Raw genomic sequence first — 17,532 nt, forward strand, 5'->3', positions numbered from 1 at the left:
TATGTTTGTGAAAGAAAATCAGTTATCACAAAAGTGACTTACTTTTAAATTTGTAGATTAATGTTTTTATTTTCATTCATTCATTATCTTTTCTTCTCTCTCTCTCTTTTTGTGGGGGGGGGGGTAATTGTTTACCTAAATCTTCAGCTCATTGCTCTTGTTTAAATCTCAACATTTTTCCTTTTTTCAGAAAGGCCACTAGATGTAAAATCAGTAGATGTTCAATACATTTTAGCCATTTTACAGAAGGAATTCTAACATCTTATATACTATTTGATTCATGGAATGTGGCCAAATGTCTTTTAAAAATATTTACCATAAATATGCCCATTCCATATATCTTAACCAAACTGTAGAGGAAGGGATGTCGAAGATCCCAGACAGAGAGGCAGAGAGACAAAGAGAAGGAGAGAGAAAATTTCTTTCTATGTTCCTTGCCCTCCGTTTTGAAGGCAAACACAACTACACTAACGTGAGACACTTCCCTCTCTTCAGATTGGGTCATGAGATTTCCTGTTGCCCAATATGGCCAAGTATCTGTGGTCACATATCTTTAATTCTGAAGTCATCTATCTAGTCTCTTTGCTCTTACAAGAAGTACAAAAGAAAGAATAGCTGACGTTCTTTCTGTATTTACCAATACTCACTTGAAGCCCTGGCTTCCATGTGACTCTCTCTTCCCAGAGGGAGACAAAAAGCAGCAGGGAAAACTTCATGAATAATTGGGAGTTTTAAGGACATACAAGGAGCATTAAAGGCTGGGAGAAAGGCAGAGCAAAGACACAAAGGCTGGAAGTAGTCCATTTGTTTAGAGTATCACAAGTGTGTGTGTGGAAATGCTCGGATGAAGAACTGTCAAGTTACCACAGGGAGATAAACAGGGTTATCTGAGGCGGAAAGTTAGGCTGATTCTCTGTTAGGAGGTCTCACAGGATATCATTTCTTTAGTGATGCTACCGTGGTGTAGGATTTACTGGTTTCACCTGTCAATAGCTACACCACAGTCAGTCTTATAGGTTCAGAGACTAAATGTGTCACTATGCTAGATCCTCAGGCTGGAATTACACAGCAAGCAGACATAGACAGGAAACGAAAGAAACTCAACTATTTTTAGGCTGGTTATAGTGGAAAAAGAAAAATTTTAGAAAACAAATCACTGGGCCAAGTGCATTAAGATGGATAAATGAGGATGGAAAAGTTACACTCCAAAGAAACTTAGCTGCCAGTTAATGTAAATTTTTTATCTTAATTTGAATAAGATATTGCTAAATATCAATATTCAAGTATATCAAAGCATAACCAATACACATGCATATATATCACATATATGTATACTATTTATATAGTGTCATCATATTCCTTATTTAATAAACTTTCTAAGAGTTCTTACAAGAAAATTCTTTCTATAGTTAAAATAAGGACATTGCTAAGAAATTACACATCAAATAATGTCATACACAGAATTATAGAATAATGAAAACATTGAATGCATTTAATTCCATATGCCTACTGTTTATTGAATTTCTAATGTACAATGTCACTGGACAATAAATATGAAAATAAATATGAAATAGTTCCTAATCTCCAGAATTCCATTGTCTAGGAGAGGAAACACATGTGCAGTAGACCATAATATATAGAGAGAACTGATATGCGAGTTTATGTGTAGTGTTTGGAAACCAAAGGAGGTAGAGAGATTGATTCTCGCTATAATAGGACAGAATCCTGGTGATAACAGAAATGGCATTTAATTTAGACTTTAAGGTTTGTCAGTGGTTAATAGTGTTAGTGGCAATATCTCTGTCTAAAGAATGAAGGATGATGTTACATAAATGAGCAAGGAGACACACAGGCTGTAAGAGTGAATGAGGACTAATACACAGCAGGTATATTAGTCTGTTTTCACACTACTGTAAAGATATTACCGGAGACTGGGTAATCTACAAACAAAAGAGGTTTAACTGACTCACAGTTCCACACGGCTGGAGAGGCCTCAGGAAACTTACAATCATGGCAGAAGACAAAGGGGCATGTCTTACAAGGTAGCAGGAGAGAGAGAGCAGGGGAAATGCCAGAGACTTATCGAACAACCAGTTCTCATGAGAACTCCCTCACTATCATGAGAACAGCATGAGGGAAACCGCCCCCATGATCCAATCATCCCCCACAAAGTCCCCCCCTTGACACATGGGGATTACAATTCGAGATGAAATTTGGGTGGGGATGCAGAGCCAAATCATATCAGTAGGCTAGCCTAGATACGGAAGGGTTGCAAATATTTAATTAGAAGTTTGGATATGGCATTGGCTAGCTGGGTAAGGCTTTAAACAGAGGAACACATGTATGTAAGTGCTTCACAAAAATAATGTAGAAAGCAATGAGGAAGATAGAAGAGACTAGAGGGAAATCAGGTAGGAGGGGTTTAGGAGTAAAACAAGATGAAGATTAAAGAGATGCTTATTTGGAAAGTAAGAGCAGGTATTTAGAAATACAAGAGCAGGCATTTAGAAATACAGAAAACAGCACAGGGAAGGGACTGGGAGTGAACTTTCAAATGTTTTTAAACTATCCTCCGTTCCAGAGTTTCATATTCTTTTGTGACCCCCTCACTGAATTTCTTTGATTTTTTTCTTATCTAGTATAGCATTATATTGCAAAGCCTACTGCATTATTTCTTCTTTCATTTTGGATCGTTGGTCCTTGACTTGTGGTTATTAACCCAGAAATGATTCTCTCAGAAGAGGCTCAGTTGCTGGTGTTATCTCGGCTTCCTTGCAGTGGCCTGTGTCAAGGGAATTTGTTTGAAAAGTAAAAAGTGTATCTCTGTGCTTTTGGCAACCAGAATCAAAACTCTATCTTTCTTTGCTACACTTAACACCCTTTTAACTTCTCCGATCATTCTAACCAGTTCAGCTTCTGTTTTCTCTGTATTGAAAGTGCATGAATCCATGTCATTGTATCCTGGCCTCTTGACTAAAATTACCAATACAGCATCAGGGCAACACTCCTAACTATTCTGTTGTTGCTTAAATATTACAGAAAAAAATTAAATGGTCTATAGCATTTGACTTTCATCTCTTTTATGTAAATATGTATTAGGTTTATTTAGAAATCTTAAATTAGTTTCTTACAAATACTTTTTGCCCCCTTCTAACAAATTTAGGATAAGCAATACTTGGTAGTTTTTTGTGTCATGAATTAATGGTATACCAACATAAATAAATCTTGTAATATTAATTTTATTAAGTAGGAGGTTATGTTCTCAGTCTGTTTTTGTCTAAGAAAACATATAAAATTGTAAATGACTTGCTAGAAAATTAAGAAAAAATGTTTCTGAGTATCCTCACAACTTACAGCTCTTTAAACGTAAAATTAAAATTATTTTCCTCTATTCTCATGTTGCATTTTGCAGAAAAAATTCATATTAATGCTGATGATAGTCCTTATAAGTGTTACTTTTTAATATAAATCTCAGTATTAAAGAGAAAACTGGAGTTCTTAAATAACTTAAAATGCAAAGTAAGCAAAAAGAGCATTTAAATTACTAGAACTTCTTTAAAATACATTTTTTCTTATGTTCTAAGTTCATTTGCTTTGATATTGTTTATACATTTTTTGTTTGTGAATTTTTGTTGTTATTTGTAATTAAGTTTAAATTTTAAAATCTTGAAATAATTTTTGCCCTTTTATGATATACAGTGTAGTTTCTATGCAGATTATCATTGGAGTCTGCGTTAAATTCAAAATATATTCACACTATTTCTTCAACTGAGTCTTTGATAAGTTTAAGTACACTAAGTTTGTTTTACTAAAAGTGTTCACTTCTGAATTATAGTAACTTAAAATACACATCGCAGCTCTCTTTTGGAAAACGATTGTGTAATAATTTAAACAATGTAAGAGTTGAACAGTACAGCACATGCTTTGCTTATGTGCTGCAAACAGATACAGGTTTCAAATGAGCTTCATTCTTCTGCACAAAAAATGTTTAAAATGTACATGATACTTGCATTTGGCTAAAGAAATCATGATGAAACTTCAAGGAAGAAGCATGGACAGCCTACTTGCTCATTAGTATAGTGTGTACAAGCAGATGAGATTTTCAATATATACAACTCACTAGACAACTACATTTGTTTTTAGGTTCAATGGTAAATGGATGGGGCTCTGCATCTGATGAGGATCGTAACTTTTCTAGTCATAGATCTAGTGTAGGTAGCTCCTCAGATGGCTCTATCTTTGCCAGCGGCAGTTTTGCACAAGCACTGGTGGCAGCAGCAGATAAAGCTGGTTTTAGGCTGGATGGAACCAGCCTTACAAGAACAGGTTGGTAGACTCCAAGTCAACACTCTTTGCATGAGAGAATCTTGTCCTTGGACACTGACCTTTTTTCTCCTGTTCTTTCTCCTTAGTGAGTCTGACTGTAGGGCTTTCTTTAATACGCATGAATACAGTTTGGATGCTCCATTACCCAAACTCTCTTCTGATGCTAGTTTTGCAGAGCCAAGAATAGACTCCTCCTCACCACTTTCTCTTATTTTCCTTTCTCTTCACGGCTTTGCTGATTAATTGGAATATGCTTCCTTTTTATATTACGGCAAAGCAGCAACTAAGATTGCCATTAAATTTTTAATAACTCACATTTTGCAAAATCCTCATACAATTAATAATGTACCCAGTGATTAAAATTACTCAGCTTTTATCTCCGTTACTTTCCTTTGCCTCATCTCTTTCTGCAAATGCATTTTCTGGGAAGGTTTCCTTAGCATGGGGTGAATGGGTCTAAGGTTGTCGGTCTTACCAGTTCAAATAGCTTATGATCTTATTAATTGTTTGGCTAGTAAGATTTTAATACAATAATTTATTATTTGTCTTAAAGGATGCTAATTAAAGATACACCCACTGCATTTGCAAGTTGAATAAAATAATGACTACATGTGTATTTCTCTTTAGAATAATTTAATTTTGATTTCTGAGAGTGATAAGTAATCATATAAAAGAACAATTGTATAATTTTTCAAGTGCTGCTCATTCCACAAAAAAGAATGTGGGATTAATAATAGATCAGTAATTTGTAAACTTTTGCAACAAAATAACTTAGGCATGATGCGTGCTTTTACATTTGTATGTATAATTCTTAACTATACATATAAGAATATTCTAATATATGAATTAAACTGAATTACCTTGCAAAGCAAACTAATAAAACATTAAGTACATTTGCAAAATCTTAACTGTAATCAAATAGTAAAGAAAAAAGATTTTTACCCTTCACTAAACTCTCAGGTTATAAAAATGAGTCTTGGAAGTTTTCTTGGAATTATACCATCAATATTTCTTTTGAGCATACATTAGCTATCTTTAAATGAAATAAGAAAGATCTTCTAAGCATTGCAGAGGTTTATTTTTCAAATAGCATCCAAACTAAAATACGTTGTAATAGAACTGTTATTTGAATTGTCTTGCATTATAAGGCATAAGTCTGAAACTTTATGTTGCTTGAGTGCTTTTTGCAGCATTAGCTGTAAACAGAGCAGTGAGAACGTGCAAGGAAACTAATACATTAGAAGGCACAAGTGCATTTCCTGCATCTATGCTAATAGCTAACACAGCATTAAGTAATATCATATCATGTCGACGTAAGAAAATGTAACTACATATAATAATGTTGTATGAAATGAAAACATACACAGGAGAATAAATGCATGCACATAAACCAGGCCTCTGTTACTATAATAAACATGGTATTGAAATCACAAGTTGTTGAAAATTTATTAGCTAACCTTTTCCCAGAATAAATTTCCCTGTATACCTACTCTAAACCACAAGAAAAGGACACAGCACATATCATTTTTCAATGAGAATTTGGAGCCTGCTCAGATACAATAATATTAATCAGAAAATACCTATTGCATGCTGGATATACAAGGTGATTTTAACCTGCTATCCTCTACACAGATGTTGTTGAGTTTCTGCCAAAAGAGATAGAATTCATTGTGTATGTGGATAAGTGGTAAGGTCAATTTAATATATGTGTCTGAGCAGACCTTTCATGTAAAATTTCAGATGTAATTACTACATGACATTTTTCTGTGTTCAGAGAGATTTTGTAAGTTTCCAAGGATGAAATTTTATTAAACAAATACAACAGTATATACTTCATAAATAGCTTCTTTAATTTTAAGAACTAAAAACTGCATGAATTTGCATATATCTTTGACAATATCAATAATATTGTCAAGGTTAAATAAAAGTATAATCATGCAATATTGAGTTTTGGATTGGTGGATCTGTTTTATGTTCATTTGTCTGATTTTGAGGGGGCCAGTGGGGGTGTTGTTAGCTTATTAAAAATTGAACAAAATATGTGCAGCTGAGAATGTAGAAAATACATTTTTCTACAGAGATGCACCAATATTTGGTATCTTCATATGTTATCTCTAGGTAGATTTACAGGTTAGTCATAGTGCAGAAATATAGGACAGAATCAGTGTGCTATAATGACATTCTCTAGAACCCATTCCCTTTATTTTCATTTTAGGAAAAGCCTTTACCTCCTCTCAAAGACCTCGACCTACCAGCCCATTTTCTACTGACAGTAACACCAGTGCAGCCCTGAGTCAAAGTCAGAGGCCTCGGCCCACTAAAAAACACAAGGGAGGGCGGATGGACCAACAACCAGCATTGCCTCATCGAAGGGAAGGAATGACAGATGGTAGGTTTCTTCCCTTTACTCTTGTTTTCTCGCTGAAGAGACGTGCTCCATGCAATCATTTACTTAGATTAATGTAGTCATGGTAGATTAGCTATTGCTTCATTACATAACAAGACAAAAACCTGGCAATATGGTCTTGTTTAAATAAAACACCATTTTTAAAAACAATCTAGAATTATTTCTATATTATTAAGCCTCAAGAAATACATTCCATACAATTTTTTGAGGTTGATTTTTTTTTGCCATTCTGGCATATTTCATAAATGCTTTTTAGTGAGCATTTAAGAGTAGGGAAGAACATAAGCTGCATGTGCACTTATATGATCAGAACTTTTATCATATTAAATTACAATATCTTAGCTGCTATTTCACTTTTGGAAAAAAAGACTTTTGAAATGATTTAGTAATTTTTTAGTCACAAATTTCAGAGCCAAAATCAGGCTACAGTAGTTGAAGAGTGTCTTAGTCTGTCTGGGCTGCTATAAAAAAATAGAATCATGCATTGTATGACAATGTTTCAGTCAATGACAGACTGCATATAAGACAGTGGTGCCATAAGGATGTCATACTGTATTTATGTTGTACCTTTTTTGTTTAAATATGCAAATATTTACCATTGTGTTATAACTGCCTATAACATTCGGTACAGAAACACGCTGCACAGATTTTTACCCCAGATCAATGGTATGTAGTCAGCTATACCATCTATGTTCATGTAAATATACTACGTGACACTTGCATAACAATGAAATCACCTAACACCACATTTCTCAGAACTTATCTCCATCATTAAGTGACATGTGACTGTACCATAAGCTGGTAGATTCCAAACAACATACATTTTCTCCACAAATCTGGACTCTGCAAAGTCCAAGATCAAGGCACTGGCAGATTTGGTGTCTGATGAGGACCCGCTTTCTGGTTCATAGAGGGTGCCTTTTCATTGTATGCTCACATAGCGGAAGGGACAAGGTTCTCTCTGGGGTGTGTTTTATAGGATGCTCATCCCTTCATGAGGACCCCACCCTCATCATCGAATCACCTGCCAAAAGCCCCACCTCCCAATATCATCACATTGGGGATTAGGATTTTAACGTTAAATTTTGGGGGTACACAAACATCCAGACTCTAGCAAAGGGTCAGCAAACTTCTTCTATTAAAGTCTAGATAGTAAATATCTTTGGCTTTTGGGACATAGGGTTTCTGTCACAACTACTCAACACTGCCATTGTTGTATGACTGCAGCTATAAGAAAAGTAGACTAGGCCGGGCACGGTGGCTCAGGCCTGTAATCCCAGCACTGTAGGAGGCTGAGGCAGGCAGATCACAGGGTCAGAAGATCAAAACCATCCTGGTCAACATGGTGAAAACCCCTGTCTACTAAAAGTACAAAAATTAGCTGGGCGTGGTTGCACGTGCCTGTAATCCCAGCTACTGAGGAGGCTGAGGCAGGAGAATTGCTTGAACCAGGGAGTCAGAGGTTGCGGTGAGCTAAGATCACACCACTCACTGCACTCCAGCCTGGGCAACAGAGCAAGATTCCTTCTTAAAAAAAAAAAAAAAGAAAAGAAAAGAAAAGAAAGAAGGAAAATAAAAGTAGAATGATGGAAATGATTGACTTGCAATAAAACATCATTCACAAAATGGGCAGTGGCTGGATTTGGCCCATGGGCCATAGTTTGCTGATCTAGCTCAATCTTTTTATTTATATATAGCATCCAATATTTGAATACTTGCTTAAACACTGTTAGTTTCAGGAAACACAATATTACTGGAAGATATCCATGTTCGATAATGAGTATTTCATTAGCTTTAAAGAATATAGTCTATTTCCCGTATTTTTAATTTAATTCTTATATCTTTTAAAGAATGAATTAAAATATGTATCCTGAAGTTATATTCTAAGGATATGTGACACATATTTAAAGTGTGTAGTACAATGTCAGATTGAAAGGTAAATTTCTTTTTCCTTTTCAGCACTGTACCCTATAAGCACACAAACATTATCCTAACATAGTTCAGTTAAACACCAAAAGGATAAACTTTTAAAAACTGCACATTAGAACCATCTGGGAAGCTCTTAAAATATACCCTAGATATTCAGATTTAATTATTCTGGGGTGAAACCCAGTTACAGGTAATTTTAAAGCTCCACAAGTGAATCTAAAGTATAACTATCTTAGAGAAGCTATGACTTAGTCCTTAGCACACTTACACTTATCATTATAGGACAGAATGAAGCTTAGTTGAAAAAGAAGAAAAGCATTGGTTTTTTATTAGTTTGGGGAAGGGAGTATCCAATCCTGCAGCCCTATTTGTGCTTTCTTTTGTCATCTTGCAAAGGTAAGAGGACTTAAAAAGCCAAATATATTGTTCTACATACTTTCCGGTTTACTTATCTTTCCTGCTTCCTTTGTTTTCAATAGAATATGAAGGTTAAGGGTAGAATTGAGATTTTTGAGTCTCTATAAATGTGTATCCTGTGGTGAGTAAAAATGGTCACCACTGCCTTTCTGCCTTATATGTTCAGAAGATTAGCTGAGCACTTAAAACTATTCGTAGTGTTCATCTAATTCTTCGTAAATAAAAAAGGACTACTTTCACTGAATTGCTAGTTATAAATCTAGTAATTGATAATTTTGTATATTTTTTCTGTTGTGAATATTGTGGAAAGAGAAAAATGTCTAGGTATAGAATTTTCTGTGGTTTTTCAGAAATGTTTGAAGATAATATTCAGAATATGTGGAAGATATAAAATATAAATCAACAAAATACAGATTTTTTTTTCTAAGACATTTTTATTGCAAGCTTTTTTAGAATGTTTCCTTAAAGCAAGCTACCTCCTAGTTTAAAGTATGATCAATATATTGCTTATCTTTCTAAAAAATAAATGTTTCTAAATTTTCAAAATTGCCAGCATTTCAAAAAGGGGTTATGGATTATGTGTTATTAGAAAATGATACATTTTAGAAGTAGTGATATAGCAAAGGAAATTTCAGCCCACATATCTTCCCAAGTGCTTAATCCAAAGCCATTTTAATTATGATACAGTGCAAAGACATTTATTTTGGATGGTGCTCTACAGGTTATCCTTAAGAACATTGTTATTTTGCAGCAAATGCATATGCCATAGCATTTATATGGTATGGATCCATATGTCAGAAATAATTTCATAATTTTTTATGTAAAAATCAAGTTGTTCTTTTTGGGAAGGCTGATACTTAGCAGCATTGATTGTACAGACATTTTACAATAAACCTTTTGCATTATAGATTTTACAATAGTGTTTGCTGTTTTCTAAGCAGTATTGTAAAGATGTAGGCCTTTTTAGCACTGGGATACCATCATTTCTGGATCAGACCTTTATGGTTTCTGAGGGGAAGACAGAACATGAGTGGTTGTTGGGAGGTTGTAATGGCAAGTGGCACACATCACTTCTATTTCATTGAAAACAACTCTGCCACGTGGTGTCAAACTAACTACTGGGGTGAGAAAGCAGCCTTCCCTGTGTCCCATAAGAGAGATTATGAATGGTGGGAAATGTCAGTCTGTATCCCAAAGACTAAAAAACCCACACACATCTTAAAGGGTGTTCTTCTCCCTTTTGTAAAGTTTCTCCAAAGCAGGCATTGCTGAGTCCAAATCTTGTATTCCATTTGTCTTATAAATCAAAGAATACCCTTGGAAGCCAATATATTAACCAATGCTAAAAAAGGAAAATAGATCTGTCTATCCATCAACCTGTTTCTCCTAGATAATTTATTTCCAGCCTATTCTCCCTTTCACCTAGCTCTTTTTTTTTTTTTTTTTTTGAGAGGGAGTTTTGTTCCTGTCACCCAGGCTAGAGTGCAATGGTGCGATCTCAGCTCACTGTAACTCCCACCTTCCGGGTTCAAGCGATTCTCCTGCCTCAGTCTCCCAAGTAGCTGGGATTACAGGCATGCACCACCACACCCAGCAAATTTTGTATTTTTGGTAGGTAGGGACAGGGTTTCACCATGAGGGCCAAGCTAGTCTCGAACTTCTGACCTGAGGCTCTCTGCCCACCTCCACCTCCCAAAGTGCCAGGATTATAGGCATGAGCCACCATGCCCGGCCCCTTTCCCCTAGTTCTTAATGTCCTGTTCAGAGAAGGGGCTCTTTCTCAGCTCCGCCACATACTAGCTTTGGCCTTTGAGCAAATAAATTTACATATTAATTAATCTATTCACTCAAATACTTATTAAGTATATAACATATAATAGACAATGGGAGCCAAACAGACAAAATCCCCTGCCTTTTTATATTTTAGTTGGGGAAGATAGATAAAGACCAACCTAAGTACATACATGAACATATAAGTAAGATGGTGATAAATGTTATGGGGAAAAAACAAAGGGAAGGGAGTTGAGAAGTATAGGTGTAGGGAGGAAGTATTTTTAAGTAGAGTGACTGGGGAAGGCCTCACCAGGAAGTCAGCATTTCAGAAAAGACTGGAATAACATAAGCAAAAGAGTAATGCTGATATCTGAGGAAAGGTTATTCCAGGAAATGAGAATGGCAAGTGAAAGCCTGAGCCTTATTTGATAAAAAGGAAAGGGAACGATATGACTGGAGCAGAGAGAGAAACAAGATAGAGTACGAAGTCAGGCAAGCAAACAAGGGCTAGTGTTTGTGAGACCTTTAAGCTACCGTAATGACATTGGCTCTTACTTTGAATGGTAAACCACTGGACGGGGTGTGTATATGTGTGCATGTGTGCATGCAAGTGTGTGTGTGTAAGGCAGGGAAGTGACATGATCTTATTTATTTGTTTATTTTTTTAAAAGTCATTCTATTCTAGCTGCTGTGTTGAGATGTACTAAATGAGGCAAGGTGGAGATTGTGGAAGCTACCTAGGGAATAGATGACGGTGGTTCATACCAAAGGAGAATCAATGGCAGTGTTAACAAAGGTTGGATTTTGGAGGTAGAGCTAACGGGAGTTGTTATGAAATTAACATAGGCCATAAAGAAAGCAAACCACATTACTCTGAAATTTTGGCTAACTTGTAGAATGTAACTGTGACCAACTGAGAGAAGAAACACTGCAGAGGAAGCTTTTTTTTTTTTTTTTTTTTGAGACGGAGTCTCGCTCTATCCGCCAGGCTGGAGTACAGTGGCGCGATCTCGGCTCACTGCAAGATCCGCCTCCCGGGTTCACGCCATTCTCCTGCCTCAGCCTCCCGAGTAGCTGGGACTAAAGGCGCCCGCCACCATACTCGGGTAATTGTTTTTGTATTTTTAGTAGAGACGGGGTTTCACTGTGTTAGCCAGGATGGTCTCGATCTCTTGACCTCGTGATCCGCCCGCCTCGGCCTCCCAAAGTGCTGCGATTACAGGCGTGAGCCACAGCGCCCGGCCGCATATTTTATATAGGATGATCTAGAGCTGAGTTTTGATACATGAAATTTGAGAAGCCTTCTGAACACCTAAGTGGAACTGTCCAGTGTAGCTCTGGTTACATGAGTCTGGAGTTCATGGGAGGAAAGATCCAAGCTGGAGATTTTTAATTACTTTGTGCCTTCATTTTCTTGTCTAAAAACAGAAGGTAATAATGGCACCTATCTCATTGGATTGTTGTGTGCCTGAAAAGAGCTAATCCTCGGTAGGCCAGTAAGAGACTTTATAGTGAATTGATTTAGTGGAAATGAATCAACATAGAAATGAATAATAAATTTAATTTAAGTAAATGTATTTGATTACATACTTTTATTTTTCAAAAAACCATTCTTAATCCCATTTCTTTTTCCAATTAGTTTATTTCAGTGTGCATGTAATGTCCTTTCTTCTTAAAATATACAAACTCCAAGGATATTACTTATGAAGCTATATAATTTTAGGTTAAATTAAATAATAATCAGAATTTTAGCTGCATAAGCAGATGCCGTTTTGGCCATTTTAAAAATTAAGCTGCTCTGATGCAGAATACAAATCAATGACAAGATAAGTTATTTTGGAAGAAAATACAATAATTTCTCCTCACTGGCAGTCTAAGTTCAATAAATCAAATGAAATAATTTGCATTTATAATAACATATAGTGAAGGAAGTCAGTACTATTGAATATGAAGGAAACACCCAACTCATTGGATTATCCAACAAACAGATATCTCAATATTGGATTAGCTCTTCATTTTGGAAAAATATTCCAAATGCAACTTTATCCTCCCAAACAGAGACCCTGTTCCCTTCAGTTATTAGCAATTCATAATTTAACATGAGGACATACGTAAGAACTGGCAATGCTGCTCCAACTTAGGAACTCAGAGGAGATGCTCCAGAGACCAACATTATCAGTCCAATGCAGATTAGTATCACTTTGCTCATAAAAGAGAGTATAAAGGTTCTTGAAGTTTTTGAAAGGAGCGGCTTAGCTGACTGTTAAGGAAGCTATCTTTTCTCTACAAGAAATTTATACTTTTTCCTTCTAAATTTCACAAACAGAATATTATTAGAGACAACAGAATACAATTACAGAAATAATTGAATACATTATGTACAATGTCTTCTATTAATGAAATAAATGTATATTTTATATATTTGGTCTTTATGAAAAAATAATATAATTACCAATATTCTAAGGATGAACAAAGAAGTTTACAATAGCATGCAAGAAAAATGAGAAGAAAATGATACAAATTGATGTTCAGAAGATTTCAAAATCTTCAGCAAAGTAATTTCAGAACTAATACATACTTAAAAGAGAAAGAAAGAACTGTGACTTCACAGTTGAAGGCATACAAAATATAAAGGTATTTATGATCTGAAGAGTTAATAAAAGAGAGATGAAAAGGGAGTTGATATTGGAACCTTAAATTTTTTCCTATCTGATATTTAAAGAGCTTTTCTGAAAAATTATCTCTTCTACTCTATCTCAAATTTCTGTGAGGCATTGTCTTCTCTAGCACCATAAAACACATTCAATCTTTACTCTGAACATTGGTTATTACTTATTAAAATTAATACATCGGAAGATTATAATATATTAGTTGTAACTCATTAGCTAACTCATGAAACGAACAGCCAGAATTGGTTGTCAAGCAGAATGTTAATTGCATTTAATAAATGTTAGTTTAATGTTGTTAAATGTGCCACATACATGGGTAAAGGCAGTCATATGTTGCATATGACACGGCATATAGTTCTGAATTTCCCGAGGGTGACATTCCCTTTGGAGATTGGCAGGAGAGCTTTTGTTCTTGGGGCCTTTTGTTAGTACAGCTTCAGGAATTTCTAGTGATCTTATTTTGTGTCACGGTATTTCTACTTTGGGGAAGGAGGGTTGGACAATGGATGGAATATAAACAATGAACTGCCCTTTACACCTTGAATGATAGCCTCAATATGTAACTGAAAACACTTTCCACATTTAACTGTTGAAAAAAACTAGTCAATTTTGTTTCAATGATGCTATGGCCAAAAGACAGCAGAGAGAGCAATAATATGAGCTTTGGAAATAAATAATTGACTTTTATTTTCCCCAAATTTCTTTTGTATGGGTAATACCTGTATAAGGGCAAAGATTTTCTTCAACTTGAACTAAAACCTGTATTTTTCATTAAATTTTAGTCCATTCTAAACATTATTCAAAATTTTTAGATCTTCCACCACCACCAGATCCCCCGCCAGGTCAGGGTTTAAGGCAGCAAATAGGCCCGAGCCAGCAGGCTGGTAACGTGGAAAACTCAGCAGAGAGAAAAGGAAGCTCTCTAGAGAGACAACATGCATCCAGCTTAGAAGACACAAAGAGCTCATTGGATTGTCCAGCTAGAACCTCCCTAGAGTGGCAGCGACAAACCCAGGAATGGATAAGCTCCACAGAACGACAAGAAGATATACGGAAAGCCCCACACAAACAAGGTGTCGGATCAGGTGTGTTCTGCACAGTCCCAAGAAAGTGTGGACTGTTACCATTTCTTTTCCTACCAGGTATTCTAGAAATGGCAGTTGTTTAAGGGCATCTCAAAAACATTTGCCTTCATTCAGTAATGGAATTTGGAATTCCTTAGATTTTACCAGTACATGCCTTAAGGCTGATTCCAACGGGCATTGCTCCTCAGTCAGCCTCTCCATAGGGTCTTTGATCCCAAGAGACTTCCAGGCTTCATCTAAATGGCTCAGTAGAAAATTTTATTTTTTGGCCTATTAATGTTTATATTGAGTACTTTAAAGATCGCTAAATTTAATCTTTTCTGTCAGTTTAATCTCTGCCTTCAGCAAGTTTGTTCATTTTGGCTGAAATAACCAGTCATTCGAAAGGAGAGCTCACATCAAATACATGAATTCATTAAAATTACAAAGTTGCAGAAAAATGCCCAATCACAGATCCTCAAATTAAATAAGGTTATACTGGGCTTGCACTTTCTCCAACTGTTAATCAGTTGATTGATTTAGTTGGTTGTTAATCCGTCTATGGGAAATGCTCTTTTTTATAAATCAAGCTTCCTGGAAATGTCACAGAAATAAATTTCATTGTTTGTAGTTAGTTTTTTTTTTGGTGGGGGGTGTGGCGCGGGAGGTGGGGAGCCTGCTTTATAAACGCATTTTCTGAGACATCTCTTCTCATGTCAGGATTCATTGAGTATTGAAACACACACATACACATACACACAATCTTTGAAAAAATGTCTTTTCACTTATTCATTTGGACTTAATGTGTTGTAGATAGGCCTCTCTTCATGCATGTCCCATAACTACATTTTGTCACAACTTGGTGCTCAAGTTTTTGGAAAATGTCACTCGTGCAAGGGCCAGTAGATGACAATTTTAATATCTAGGTTTAGTGAAACATTTAGAAAGGTTACACCATTCAGGCTGTGAGAGAAAAATCATGTGGTTCTTGTCATTGAAGACTATGTAAGGGGAGAAATAGTAAATTCAGTGAGCATTAATCACAGAGTAATAGCCCATACATAGAAAGAAAGTGAAAAACAGAGGGGATGGGGTGAGGAGAGGGAGCAATGAGAATAGAGAGGGAAAGAAAAAACAATTTTTGAACTATTGAGTGATTATTTGTAACATGTGTCATGAGTTATTTATAGAGAGACAATCTGTAAAAAAAAAAAAAATTAGCATACTATTTATTTAAATGTGTGAGTTTCTCTTTTACTTTTAAGGAAATACATAGCCCTTTAAATAATGTATTTCTGTCTCAAAAAGCAACATAAACTTTAAAAGCTTATTTAACTAATATATAGTTCTTTATCTAAATCAATTGAGAAAATGTTGCCATAATTTAAGCTGAAACAAAAAACATGTTTCTTTAATCTTAATGGGAAAATTAAATTGGAGCCTCATTGAACTTTAGAAATTATTCTCAGATATGCTTTTGTTAAACTGTAGTTCATTGTATGCAGCTCTCTTTTATAATGAATTTAAATTTTGCAAATAATATATAACATTGTGTACTTATCCCAAGATCTCTTTTAATTTAATTCTGCTTTGGTTCCTATTGTAGGAAATGTTGCTTGCACATAGAAATTTCTTTAATATCCGGTCCTGATTAAACTTCATAATTTTAATTTTATTAAAGAATGAAATGGTAAAGTAGGCCATTCACAGTGTAATATTCAAGAGTTAAGTTTAGTTTGCCTCCATGTTTCTGTTCAATTTAGCCTTTGGGTTTTTTTCTTTTTCAGAGGAGGCCTTGGTGCCCTATAGCAAGCCCAGTTTCCCATCTCCAGGTGGCCACAGCTCATCAGGAACAGCTTCTTCTAAGGGATCCACTGGACCTAGGAAAACCGAGGTGTTGAGAGCAGGCCACCAGCGCAATGCCAGCGACCTTCTTGACATAGGATATATGGGCTCCAACAGTCAAGGACAGTTTACAGGTGAATTATGTAAGTGCTTAGGTCATTTAAAAGGCTATCGTGATTCAGAAAGAATCTTGGGTTAATAACATTGCCACATTAAACAAATTTCAGATTAATAGAAAACTTGCTCTGTTACAAAAACAATCAATTGCAATTTTCAACAAGTTTGGTCATAACTTAGGCCATTGCTATATTTATTGAAGTCCATTTTTATAAATGTTTCTGCTATTTCACGTTGGATTTATGCTATAAAAATTGTTTTAAGTTAGGCAAGTAGTCTTAACACTTATACATGAAATTAAATATAGTGTGTTTATCATTTTCTTTGCCTTTTTAACTGAACACAATAAAGAAATGGAGACACTGGCCTTTTGGTAGTTTTAAAGAAACTCCTACAGAATCCTTCATTTTCAAGTTACTCTTTATTTATTTTTTAAATTTGGGTAGTCACCCTCGAAGAGTTGATCTTTGATTGTTAATTAAATTGTAATGTTTTGACTACAATAACATTTTATAAATAAATTTCCATTTATGAATGAAAACTGGCATAGGTAGTTAGTACAATTAATTTTCTAAATGTAAAATACTAGGTAATAGGGAAAATTAAGAATGTCACAGCAAAAAATGTTGAGCTCCTTGTGTTAATTTCCTCAGGAAAGTTACCAATACAGCTTTGCATTATCAGAAACATATTTGCTGAATATTTTTAACTGCCTTATCAGAAAAATAGCATTACCATTATCTTCACATCACAGATTGTTTGGAAGACTCTGTGAGATGATGAAAAGAGAAATAATTTCAAAATTATAAATCTCTTTATTGATCTCAGTTGTCATTGTTGTTGACTATTGCTAATCTATTATTAAGATTCATTTATAATTTTAATTTGATTCATAACTACTTGAATTTTTCTTTAACTTTTTTTTGAAGTAATGACAGACTCACAGGAGTACCAAAATAGTTCTACTGGGTGTTTACATTTCCAA

General features: G+C 35.2%; 1 protein-coding gene across 33 annotated transcripts in view; it reads left to right on the forward strand.

Annotated features, from left to right (window-relative positions):
• The window catches only part of ROBO2 (roundabout guidance receptor 2), a 1,748,072-nt gene that overhangs the window by 1,726,444 nt on the left and 4,096 nt on the right, over positions 1 to 17,532 (forward strand). For 11 of the 33 annotated variants that reach the window (XM_063806033.1, XM_063806039.1, XM_063806041.1 and 8 more), the window contains 2 exons: positions 6,542 to 6,715; positions 16,373 to 16,573. In XM_063806033.1, the coding sequence (XP_063662103.1) occupies positions 6,542 to 6,715; positions 16,373 to 16,573 (375 nt within the window). Of the gene's footprint in view, positions 1 to 4,143; positions 4,327 to 6,541; positions 6,716 to 14,333; positions 14,607 to 16,372; positions 16,574 to 17,532 lie in introns of all 33 variants that reach the window. The other 22 variants (XM_063806020.1, XM_063806016.1, XM_063806021.1 and 19 more) reach the window with 5 other exon arrangements.

The sequence above is a fragment of the Pan troglodytes genome, chromosome 2, assembly GCF_028858775.2.
Source record: "Pan troglodytes isolate AG18354 chromosome 2, NHGRI_mPanTro3-v2.0_pri, whole genome shotgun sequence".
NCBI lineage: Eukaryota > Metazoa > Chordata > Mammalia > Primates > Hominidae > Pan > Pan troglodytes.